This window comes from Oncorhynchus masou, unplaced genomic scaffold, assembly GCF_036934945.1.
Source record: "Oncorhynchus masou masou isolate Uvic2021 unplaced genomic scaffold, UVic_Omas_1.1 unplaced_scaffold_518, whole genome shotgun sequence".
Lineage (NCBI taxonomy): Eukaryota > Metazoa > Chordata > Actinopteri > Salmoniformes > Salmonidae > Oncorhynchus > Oncorhynchus masou.
In genome coordinates this window covers 173,114-186,185 of record NW_027011585.1, presented here as the reverse complement: position 1 = coordinate 186,185, position 13,072 = coordinate 173,114, and the positions used below count along the sequence as shown (strand labels likewise).

Below are 13,072 nucleotides of genomic sequence, written 5' to 3'. Positions count from 1 at the left end.
TGAGTAGCTGTGTCTTGAATTCAAGCAAGACCACCCGGTTACCACACTCCAAGGAATCGTGTGTCAACACTGCTTTCATTCCTACGCTACACGGCTGACCATACTCAGAAGACCCCCGTTCAGAACAATGCGAGGAAACAGGCCACTATGAGAAAGGACCATCAGAGAGACAATCAGAGAGTTACACCCGGTAACCAAAGAAGTGCTGCCATCAGAGAAGGAGGAACTCGGTCCACAAGGAGATGCCAAATCGGAGACCTTTGACACGTAATTACATCATTATATTCTGACCCATGAGAGCGGCAGTTCAGGGCAAGGTTAGGGCTAAACTCAGCATAGTTTACAAATGTACCCAGGTGTGCTTTTCACTTGTGCCCTCTCACTTTCTCACTCTTTTTAAATCCCCATTTTGTATAACATGTGCCATATTGTGTTGGCCAGCGAGGGACATGTTTTATTAAACTACATTCTAACCAATAGACTGTGTGTTTGTGTATCTTATATTATCATTTTAGCTCGTGAGTAAATAAATATTCAACTACATTGGTGTGGCACGGATTATTTTGGGGGACTGAGGTTTGTGCAGATTCCCGGATTATGCAACGTTCAGGATGAGATTGTCGAGGAAATTAATTCATTAGCAACGGTTGTAAAATCAATATTCAGATATTCTTTGAGTTAATCTGGGAAAAAGCAACTCAAATAAAACCAAACTTTTCCATGGTGCCCCATGTTGCTGAGGTAATAATTACCTGATTCATTTAATCATTATAAACAGTTAATATTTGAAATTCTTTTTTTTATTCTCTTAAATCTGTCAAACTGAAAATATTTTCAGAACTTCTGCCTTTTCATTCTGAGTAACTCTTCACAGACAACACACTCCGGGGGGAAGTTTCCCCTAGGTACAGATCTAGGATCAGGTCTTTCTCCCCAATCCTAACCTTAACCATTTGTGGTGGAACTGCAAATCCGACCAAAGAATAATGGTCACGTTGCACAATCCAGGTGTGGAAAGCTCCCAGAGATTTACCAGGAAATACTCACAGCTGTAATCGCTGCCAAATGTGCTCCTACAAAGTATTGACTTAGGGGTGTGAATACTTATGTAAAATCTATATTATATTTCATTTTCAAGACAAACATTTCTAAAAATATGGGGTATTTTGTGTAGTTGAGTGAGAGAAAAACATTTAAGCTGCATTTTAAATTCAGTCTGTAATACAACAAAATGTGTAAAAGTCGAGGGGTGTGAATTATTTCTGAAGTCACTGTATTTTAAGATGAATGCTCTAATTGTATGTCTGCTAAATGACTAAAATGGAAATGTAATAGTAATTAATGGTAAATAATGTATTGTGTAACTTTGGAGTCATTTTTATTGTAAATAAGAATAGAATACTATGATTAAAGATAATAGCACTAATGGTGAGAGGTTAGCATGCCGCCCCGAGGGCATGTCTTGGGGTTATGATATAAAATGCTAACCTCCCCTATTATTGGTAATGGTGAGAGGTTAGCATGTCTTGGGGGTATGATATAAAATGCTAACCTCCCCTATTATTGGTAATGGTGAGAGGTTAGCATGTCTTGGGGGTATGATATAAAATGCTAACCTCCCCTATTATTGGTAATGGTGAGAGGTTAGTATGTCTTGGGGGTATGATTTAAAATGCTAACCTTCCCTATTATTGGTAATGGTGAGAGGTTAGCATGTCTTGGGGGTATGATATAAAATGCTAACCTCCCCTATTATTGGTAATGGTGAGAGGTTAGCATGTCTTGGGGGTATGATATAAAATCACAGAACCAAGGTCACATCCGTAGCCCAGCATTTTCATGTCTGTATTTATTCAAATACAACTGGGGAGTAACTTCAAAAGATACTCATAGCACCTCTGAATCTTTATGTGACATTCCTCCTCCAGACCTGATTGGGTGTTAGAAGGCTCCATTACAGCTGCTTCCCTTTGTCACGTTTCCTGTTAGGACCGGCCTGAATCCCAGACCATAAATCTTCCTGAGTTAAAGAGTTACAACGGTCAACAGAATCATCTTAAATGGGATTTTCTTACATTTGCTTGTCTTTATTAATATTGCAGGTCATCCGGTGTGACCATGCTGAATAAGAGGTTAGACACCACAGTGTATTTCACAACAGGAGGATTTCAAACCAAACAAAATAGAAGGGAAGTTATACCCTCTAAATAATCACACTCTCTGTCCACCACATCTACATGTGTACTACATCTAGTGTGTATACTTTATACATTAGGTGAAGTAGTCAAGACAAGGGCAGGTATTGATGACATAAGCTACTGAAAGAATGTTCATGCTAGTGTTGAAGAGCAGCATGATTGAAGTAGGGCTGAATGCTGCACCTGTTGAGGCAGGTCTGAGGGTGTTGGGGCTGGGTCATGTTCTGCCCATGTTGAGACTGGGCCTGGTTCTTCCCATGTTGAGGCTGGGCTGGGTGTGATGATGTTGGGCCCAGTGCTACCCCTGTTATGGCTGGGCTCGGGGTTGTTGATGTTGGGCCAAATGCTACCCCTTTCGAGGCAGGTGTGTGAGGGTTGAGGCTGGGCTGGGGGTTTTGAGACTGGGCCTGGTACTACCCCTGTTGAGGCTGGGCTGGGGGTTTGAGGCTGGGCCTGGTACTACCCCTGTTGAGTCAGGTCTGAGTGCTGGTCCAGGTGCTGCCCCTGTTTAGGCTGGGGCTGATGCTGGTGGCCCTGTTAGGCCCTGTGTGCTGGGGCCTCCCGCTCTCTTGCCCTGTAGGGTGAAAGGAACCGTACACATAAATAGCAACACAAGAATATAGATGGTGAGAGTAAGCAGTACCTGAACATATAGAAGAGCATGTAGGCCCTCCGGGCTCTGGTCCTCAGCACAGTGGCTTCATTGGACATTGACACCTGGCTGTCGTTACAGCAGAACCAGTTTCCACTGGCATGCAATATGTCACTAATGTAGTGCCCTGTGGAACAAGGAAGACAGACTAGAGGTCAAGGGTCAGGCTATTGTGGGTAATAGAGTGTTTTGTAACAGTTAAACAGTTCATTTGGGAGGTATTTTATCTGTTACATGTGTCAAGTTTTGAAATCAGAGATAAACAAATACACATAACATATAATTAGGCATGCCTCTCCATTCTTTTGAATTAAATTGAGCAAACTCTAAACATATTGCAGTGCTTGTTGGGATGACACTTCACTGAAGCCTGAAGCCTTGCTCGCTTGGCCGAAATGGCTGTTGAAATGTCTAATTATCCCCTAAAACTGGGTTCCACAAATGGCGGCCCGCGAGACAAATTTGGCCCAAGGATGATTTTATTTGGCCCCCTATGTTTTCTAACCAAATAAAACGTAATTGTTAAAAGACTGTAAAAACACCATCAAATCAGCTCCAAGTGATTTTCATTTTGGAAATCTGTTTCAAAGTATTCCCACGCACAATAAAAAGCTATATATGTGGTTGTACACAAATGTAAGCAAGGTTTGAAATTAGTCAAATATTATATCTGTTTGGCCTTCCTACGGTATATTTGCAGTCTACAAATTTTAGAAAAAAATGGTTGATGATCCCTGGCCTTCACCCTCGATACTTTTCACTCCCTCAGCTTCGGGATGCTTGTGTATTCGGCAGAGGCACATGTGAACATGCAAATTGAGATCCAAGGAGAAGGGAGTGATTTGGAATTCAGCTGATGTCATATGTATTGTGCATCTGCATGTGTGTGTTTGATGGTATTTACTTACCGGAGTTTGCGGAGCCTCCCAAATGAGAGACGACGCCAGTCAGCTGGTAGTAACCATTCACTGACTGCACTGGCTTCTGCTTCTGTAAGAAAACACATGTGATCATAGGATTCTCATTTCCTCTACAGTCCACCACACTGTCTACAGTCTACTACAGTACTAGTCTATTACAGGAGGTCTACTACATTGTGTACTCCTCATAACTATCTCAGTGTTCTGTCATAACTTATTTTTCACTGCGTTCACTCTCTCTCTATCTCTCTCTCTCTCTTCTCACCACTGAGGCTGTCAGCAGCACTTTCCCTGGTTCCTGCTCATTTGAATCTGAGGGGTCAAATATACATATCAAGAGCTGTGAAAACGTGGTCACTTGTCTGAATTGCTCTGGACTAAATCAGCTCCCATACATCACTAAAGATATCTGAGAAACATTTTAAATTGCAGCTTCCAGATTCTCTGTCAGCAGGACCGTTTTGTGAGTGGGTGGTTTGTGTGGTGTTGGAGCAAGAATAGTGTTATGGTGCCATGACCTACCTGAACAGCAGATGGCGCTGTCTTTGGCCTCCACAGGTGGGCTGGAGACTTGGCTGGCGAAGGTCTGGGGGATGGACCCCTGGATGCTGGGGGCCTGGTTGGTGAGGGCCTGTGGGCTGGCACTGTGCAGGTGTGGCACCATGTCCCCACAGAGGGTGGAGAGCCTCAGCTCCGAAGGAAACAAAAGAGGAGCCTCCAGCTTCTCCAACCCCCCAGGTCCTCCAAACCTCTTCAGATGCAGAACCAGCACCCTGCCCAGAAACAGAGAGGAAGAGAGATGAACAGACAGACAATGAAACCAGTCAACAAAATAACAGATGAGTGAAATTTGTTTGGCGGTGCTCACCTCTAAGTCCTACAACCTGCTCAGGAAGGTAACTACTCCTAAAGGCCCAGGACATTAAACACTGCTAGTACTATGAGAGGTTATAAAGGGACAACTCACAGAGGCAGTGTGTGGAACTGCTCCACCTTTGAGGCGTGGAGGCCTTTACAGCCCTCACATGTGAATTCAACCTTTTCACTCTGGTTAGAAACAAAAGCATTACATATTGAATGATACCACTACAATAATAAGATAGCATATTCTGAGGCAGTGGGCAGCTTGCCCTGAGTGTTAGTCTCTACATGCAGGGCTGAGCCCTAAGTGCTGACTTTGAAAGTGAGTGCCAGGCTGCTCAGCAAGGTGCGCTCAGGGCTGAAGTCCAATGAGAGGTGGTTGTAGTCCTCTCTGGTAGACGACTCGCGCCCACAGCTTCAGAAGCAGGACAAAGAGAAGAAAAATGCACCAAGTCTGTTTCAGGTCTCTACAATGTTTCTGTTATGCCATGTGTTTTGCAATAGTAATATACACTGTATATATATATATATATATAGAAAGATCATGTTCTCAGTAGATACATTACAACCAATGGGAGCTCTTACCTGGTACATGTGCGCACCGACACAAGTTGGAACTCCAGCTGGGAAACAGGGCAGGTATAGTTCATCCCGAGTGTCTTCAGAATCATGCCCTCCTCCTTCAGCTGGCACAGCATATCGACAAGTAACTCGTGTGCGTCCTATGATGAGGAAGAGAAAGAAACACACCAAGATAAAAGCAAATTAAAAAGAGAAAATGAACCCTTGCAAGAAGAGCACTCGTACACAAGAGAGTAGTGCCTCAGTTACCTGTTGCGTGTCCCCCAGATACTTCAAATCGTATCCCGACAAGGAGTACTTGACCTTCCACATGAGGTCTGCTTTTGAGGCCTGGTTTGCCACACTGTCAGGTCGACCCGAACGGTGCACATCAGACAGAGTCCTGTAGGGGAGACAGAGAGTAAATTAGCAGCTGACTGGATGGAGTCAACCTGCTGGATTACGCCTGAAGAGGCAGATGAATAAATACAAATATGTTTTATCTAGTGTCACCCCATCATTAGAAATTTTTCATTCGATTTGATGCAATTTCACCTTTGAGGACGGACAATGAAGCCAAACAACAAAAAAGTATTGTTTATTCTCCAAAGATATTTGGTTTGGATACTGCTCTCAATTCCAGAGCATTTTAAAAAACTACCAAATTTCCCTCGTAAGGTGGAATGTTCAGTCAATGAGCATTATGGGTCATGTAGTCATTCTACACTTTCCAAATTGGCCTACAAAATGCCTACATCATAATCAGTGTGTGATTGTTGTTCCTCTGGGTTATGAAGATTCCAAAAACAAAAAGAAACTGGAAAATAAACCATAAATACAAGAAACAGCAAAATATGAAGTGGTTAAGTTTAGGAAAAGGGTTAGGATTAGTGAAAGTGCTATCTTAACCTGCTACGACAATCCCTTTCTGTAGAAGTGGCGTGAAAAGAGTGTCCCTTCTTTAATTTATGACCACAATTAATGGGTGTGTGGGGTGACTGTCTGCTTTTGAGCCTTCCCTTACCTGAGCAGGTTGGAGAAGGGGGAGGAGCTCCAGAGTTGTTCCTGGTGCAGGATTTCCTTTGAGAAGGATGGCAGGACCAGGAGGCACTGTAGGGTGGCGTTAAGGAAGCAAGTGTTGCCAATGTTAGGCAACCTGTGAAGAAGAAGCAGCCATCAGAACACACATAGAGATGAATCATAACCTTCATATCTCTATAAAGTGATGATAATGGCAAGGGATACGGGATACATTATATTTAACACAAAGAAGTAGATGTCCTTTAGACCAAGATTGACATAATTCATGGGTTTGTACATATCTATTAAAACGGACATGCTCGATAGTAAGCCCTATCCCCATAGTATATCAAACACTGATCTCTAAACAATAAAGAACTTATATTCAATGCATTTGCAGTGTGTTGTGGTTTACCCAAGAAGTTCCATGTTGACCAGTGCCACCCGTTCTCCTCTGGCCCCCTGGGTCTCTTCTGGCCCTCTGTTGGCTGAGCTGGCCCTGGGAAGAGTCATGCTTCTGGTGGCTGAGCTGGTCCTGGGAAGAGTCATGCTTCTGGTGGCTGAGCTGGCCCTGGGAAGAGTCATGCTTCTGGTGGCTGAGCTGGCCCTGGGAAGAGTCATGCTTCTGGTGGCTGAGCTGGCCCTGGGAAGAGTCGTGCTTCTGGTGGCTGAGCTGGCCCTGGGAAGAGTCATGCTTCTGGTGGCTGAGACTGGTCTCTGGGGCATTGGACTAGAGTGTTCCTGAAGAGACAGAGGTCTGGAGGAAGGAGAGAAACAGGTCTAACACCTCCAACACAGATATTATCACTCTACACAGTCTCTCTATTAAATACTGTACTGTACTATAAACACAGCTGAGTAGTTATGCATGTACTGCTGTCCATATAAATGCAGTGTACCAAGTAGACCAGGCCAATAGGTTAGTACTCTCTTTATCCACTAGATGTAGACAGAAGAGGCTCAAACTACAGTTTCAGGAAAATAACTTTCTGGGACTGTGTTTATCAAGTGTCTCCGAATAGGAGTCTGATCTCAGACCAGTTTTGCATTTTAGATCATAGATCAATGAATCAGATTATTATGGACAGAGAGGACCTGATCCTAGATTAGCACTCATACTGTTGATTAACACTGGCCCTGGTCTGGTAGCACTAAACCCAACTCTCCAATGAGACTCTAGGATGGCACTGTACTTTATGTTTGGATTACCTGACTGTTGTGCCCTCCTGGCTGGTGTCTCCATGACGGTCCAGAGGGTTGGTAGGAGAGGGAGAACAAGGGTGGGACACCACTGGAGAGGATTTCACTGGGGAAGGGTTTTTGGCAGGTGACCGGGGTACAGAGGGTTGTTTAGCAGGAGAGCAAGGCTGAGAGGAACATTTAACAGGAGAGGGAGGTGGATGGAGGGAGGAGAGTTGGTCAGAGGGTGAGGGGTCAGAGGTAGCGGAGCCATTCCGTTCAGAACGGTCAGATGGAATTGGAGAGGGGGATGAAGTGCCCCTCTCCTTCTTCTTTCTTGTCTTCTGCTCCACATCAACTGAATTTGCTTTCTGACGTTTTTTCTGTTGACAAGAAAATGTGATAGTGCTAAATACTTCCTCCCAGATCCCCAGCCAATGGAAGAGGGGGGTCATAAGAGTAGGAAGAGGATGGCCTAAATGGAGAATCATAGGAATCTATCCTAAACCTAAAATAACACAGTATAGACAGGTTACATTGAGTGACATTTGCAATAGCCGAACTTCATGTACATTTCATGTACACTTTTTACGTATTCGTCAATCAGAATGTCATTGTACTTTTACTCTTCCCACTAGGTTTAAGAGAAAAATACTACTCCAGAATTATAGTAGTTAATTGATTAAATGACCTGATTTCATACCTTTTTGCACCAGCAGAAACAAGCCATGTCGATAACCAATGAAGACTGATACATTTCCTCATTAACCCATTGTTCAAATTGGCTTTAAGACCATTGTGATGTCATCGGTCATGTATGACACCACCATCTGGCAACCCAATCTATTACATTTTAAAATATATTGTTCAATGAACAAATATGTTTTATTGAAGAGCAAAGTTATGCAGTATACATACAATATTGTAGATAATATGCTCCATTGTATTCTTGTTTCTTTTTTTACATTCATTTTTTTGTATGTTGTTTCATTAAACGTACGACCACAATAAAGGCATTTTAAGTGCCTTCATCTTCATCTTACAAGGTTTTTGATAGCTTCCATGTTGTGGTTTGGTTATCGGTTTATTTAAATGCTAAATGCTTTTTCTCTTGTTCACCAGCAGATGGACAAAGTTTTGGTTAGAATAATGTGAACAGGTGACAGAGATTTAGCCTAAACCTCAAACAACAATCCAGATTGGTTAAGAACAGTTTTCCGTATTCAATCTTGCCCTGAGGGCAGCTCTGTCTCAGGCACATTGTCACGGGATACTAGGAGTGTTGGGTTGGAATCAGGGGCAGAGAGCAGGGTTCAGTATATCGTGAATTTATTCTCCGGCAAACAAACGGTCACGCCAACACACAGGGCGCCCAAACACAGGACAAAACAGTCCGGAGAATACACACATGAAACCCACACTCCAACAGAGTAACAAAAACAATCCCGCACAAAACAAGGGCGGGACAACCTACTATATATAGGGAAGCTAATTAAACTAAAATACACACAGGTGAAACTAATGAGACAAAACCAACAGACAAACGAAAAAGGGATCGGTAGCGACAAGTTGGACGGTGACGACGACCGCCGAGCACCGCCCGAACAGGCAGGGGAGCCAACTTCGGCGGAAGTCGTGACACACATAATGAATGTGATTGGTTCAATTAAAGCTCAATGGTCAGTGGGCAGAGCTTACAGTGCCCAGTGCGTGTTAAATACACTTGCGTGGTGATAAATTGGTGTTGAATGGAAGGCATAACACAAGGTTGCTGGCATGAATTTTGTTTTCTAACCTCCAACCCCTAAACAATTCTTCTTAGCAAAACTTAACCCAACCCTAGCTACAGTCCCAGGTCTGTTTAGTGCTGTCTTGCCAACTCCTACTAGCTAGCGTCCCAGGTCTGTTTAGTGCTGTCTTGTCAACTCCTACCAGCTAGAGTCCCAGGTCTGTTTAGTGCTGTCTTGCCAACTCCTACCAGCTAGAGTCCCAGGTCTGTTTAGTGCTGTCTTGCCAACTCCTACCAGCTAGAGTCCCAGGTCTGTTTAGTGCTGTCTTGCCAACTCCTACCAGCTAGAGTCCCAGGTCTGTTTAGTGCTGTCTTGTCAACTCCTACCAGCTAGAGTCCCAGGTCTGTTTAGTGCTGTCTTGACAACTCCTACCAGCTAGAGTCCCAGGTCTGTTTAGTGCTGTCTTGCCAACTCCTACCAGCTAGAGTCCCAGGTCTGTTTAGTGCTGTCTTGTCAACTCCTACCAGCTAGAGTCCCAGGTCTGTTTAGTGCTGTCTTGCCAACTCCTACCAGCTAGAGTCCCAGGTCTGTTTAGTGCTGTCTTGCCAACTCCTACCAGCTAGAGTCCCAGGTCTGTTTAGTGCTGTCTTGCCAACTCCTACCAGCTAGAGTCCCAGGTCTGTTTAGTGCTGTCTTGCCAACTCCTACCAGCTAGAGTCCCAGGTCTGTTTAGTGCTGTCTTACCAACTCCTCCAGTGATTCTTCCTTAAAAAGTTGCATCACATTGCAGCACAACTTGCGGGCTGCCGCAGAATTCTATGGCACATTATTTATTATTTAAGTGTCAGACATTGTTGCCATTTACGCTCGTTAGAGCTAGTTTGACCACCAGAGAGCATCTTTGAGAAGCATTTGACCGTTTTTAATATGAAACTAATCGTTGGATAACAGATCTGCTCTCGGAACTCATTTACACACGTTACTGTATGTGTTTCGTTTCTCTCTCTCTCTCGCACAAACACACACATACACGCTCACCCTCTATAACCACTCTTATATTTACAGTGGTGATGGACAGCTGGAGGCATTTCGTTGTGAATTCTAAAAACAAGCCAACCTAACTCAGAAATACATTTCACTGGTTGCCATGGTGAATAATCCGATAATAATTGGTTGGACACATGAAAGGAAACAAAGAGTTTACCGGAAACTGAAAATGAAAATACTTGCAGATCAATTCAGATCAACAATTTTCAATAGTAGATCTAATTACATTTAGAGGATTCTAAATTAATATCTAATGGGATTTTATACAATGATAATGCAGGGATAATAATACATTAATATATTTGTAGGGGTTGGGCAAATCTGGTTTTAGACTACTTAAGCATTGAATACATTGAAGTTTGCCCATTTTGCTACACTTTACAATAGGACTCATCTCTGACTGCCTGCAAAAACTACAGTGGTACAATATAAACATAATTTTGAATTACTTTTTAAAAATGTATATGTTTATTAAGTTGTCTTGCTTTTCCCAGAGCAGGACAAAACGTTGCTGAAATAGTTGACCATACGCGGGTAGGCTTTTGCTTCAAATCCTATTGTAACAATTGGATGACATTGGGAGTTTCAGTAAGCAACAATTTGTTGCCTTCACTAGCCTACTTTATTCTTAAAATAACTCCAGCACATAAAAGAGAAAGGAGCCTTAATTAATTAAACAATAACAGCCTGATAATGGTGCTGGCAGACGAGACTATGGTGAGGAGGACTGTGTTGAGATACGTAAAGATCAGCGTCCTCTGGAGGCATGGAATGACTTGTCATGTGACAGAAAAATCTACTGGGTTTGTGAGAAAGTTGTTTAACATCACCATGACAACATACTGTAACACATACAGCAGCACACAGTGCACGAAACTTCCTCCTTCATTCTCTCGCTCTCTCTGTGTGTCTCTCTCTCTGTAGCTCTCTCTGTCTCTCACTCTCTCTCTCACAGACATTCTCTCTCTGTCTCAAACCCACACACACAACCTCACACACACATGCACACACACTGCGTGCACACATGCATGCAAACGCATCTATTGTTGTGTTTATTTGCAGTATTATATTAATACAAGGCCTACTTATTTCCTGTTTGTAACTTCCTGTGTTTTATACCTCCTCAGGTTCAACATGAAGTCAGTACATTTGACTTTTCCATACACATAATTTCTAATTCAAATATATTCTACAGATATTTACATGCTCCAATTTAGGCCTGGTGATAACATTCTCAACACCATTACATACACTGTATAGGAGTTGACTGTATCACCAATCAATGAGTGTAGTAGAGATATCAAAGAATGTTACTTAATAATATTTAACAGTCAGTCTTTGTTGTCAATTTACATATAAGCACAATATCAAATGCTCATATTTGACTGTTGTTCTCCTATATGGGTCCCAAAAGATGGAAGTGTAGTGGATATTTTCAGTGGTTCAACTAGATGTCACTCAAAAACTCCTCAACCAATCAGGTTCATTAAGAGAAAGGGTGGCAGGTAGCCTAGCGGTTAAGATCGTTGGGCCAGGAACCGAAAGGTTGTTGGTTCAAATTCCTGAGACGACTATTTGAAAAATCTGTAGATGTGCCCTTGAGCAAGGCACTTAACTCTAATTGCTCCTGTAAGTCGCTCTGGATAAGAGTGTCTGCTAAATGACTAAACTGTAAATGCAGAGGAGAGACATGGGGGTTACTGTTGCCATCTCATCCTCACTGGTTAAAACTACCCACCCTCAATATCCACTAGGAGCAGTTTGTAGTGTCCCATCTATTGTCTGGACATTATAATGACCCATGTTTGTAGTCCTGGACCTCCTGAACATGTTGATGTATATTTGGGAGTAAACAGAGGGTCCAAATCAGCAGAAAGGTGAAAGGAAGGAGGAGTTCTGGAAACTCCCTGAATTATCTTGGGGCTGTTACATATGATATTTAATACATGTTAACAGCTAGTCTTTGTTCTCCACTTCCCCTCTATGATCTATATCTTCCTGGTATGATAGTGTCCTGTCCATCATCACAAATAGCAAGTCAGGTTCCCTGGGCAGGAGGACTGTGTTGAGATATACTCTGTACAAGCTGACCATGTAGAGACATGGAATGATTTATATTGTGCTGCAGAAAATGGTTTAACAATAACCACTGTAACAATCTCACACACACACACACACACACACACACAAACAAACACTGTTTACTCCCAAATATACATCAACATGTTCAGGAGGTCCAGGACTACAAACATGATAATGATAACTACAATCATTATAATGTCCAGACAATAGATGTGACACTATAGTATACACACAAGTAAGTAAACTTGTTCTATGTTTTGTATTAGCATAGCCACAACTACCATTTCATCATTTTGATACTTCGCTAGAGTTAACACCTACAACAGTCACACAGACAGAGACACACAGATGACTCAGAGACAGACATGTCACCAGAAGCAGAGACTTAACGTATAGAGGTCTTGCAGTTGACGTACGACGCCTCCTGGTGGCCATGTTGGAAGTCCACCACATTAATTCTCGAAGCAGACACTTAATGTATAGTAGACCTACATAGAAAGAAAGACCCAGATATTGTTAAAGATGTGTCATAACTGTCCTGTTCGGGTCAGGTACCGTGGACCACACTCCTACAGAGACATCTCTCACACCCGCCAGAGGGGGAGAGATGGAGAGGTATGGAGGTGGGGGATTTTATGAAACCTCACGCCCTTTGTAAATCTTAAGGCAGCAGAGAAAATCCCTTTGTCCTCTTACTGCGGAGGAATGGAATGTATGTTGGGCCTATGGAGAACCTACCTCAGAACAGTAACATGCAATAAAGGGACTTTGGGACAATATGTTTTGTCAGACAAAATGGTGGTAATGACGATAGATGGAATA

General features: G+C 42.9%; 1 protein-coding gene across 1 annotated transcript; it reads right to left on the bottom strand.

Annotated features, from left to right (window-relative positions):
- Positions 1–4,569: 4,569 nt before the first annotated feature.
- LOC135535812 (ubiquitin carboxyl-terminal hydrolase 37-like) lies at positions 4,570–6,725 on the bottom strand. Its single transcript, XM_064962241.1, has 6 exons — positions 6,628–6,725; positions 6,217–6,348; positions 5,463–5,595; positions 5,217–5,353; positions 4,947–5,046; positions 4,570–4,817 (listed from the first exon to the last, which is right to left on the bottom strand). Exons 1-6 carry the CDS (start codon positions 6,723–6,725, stop codon positions 4,734–4,736), a joined length of 684 nt encoding a protein of 227 aa, XP_064818313.1. The 3' UTR covers positions 4,570–4,733.
- Positions 6,726–13,072: the final 6,347 nt, after the last annotated feature.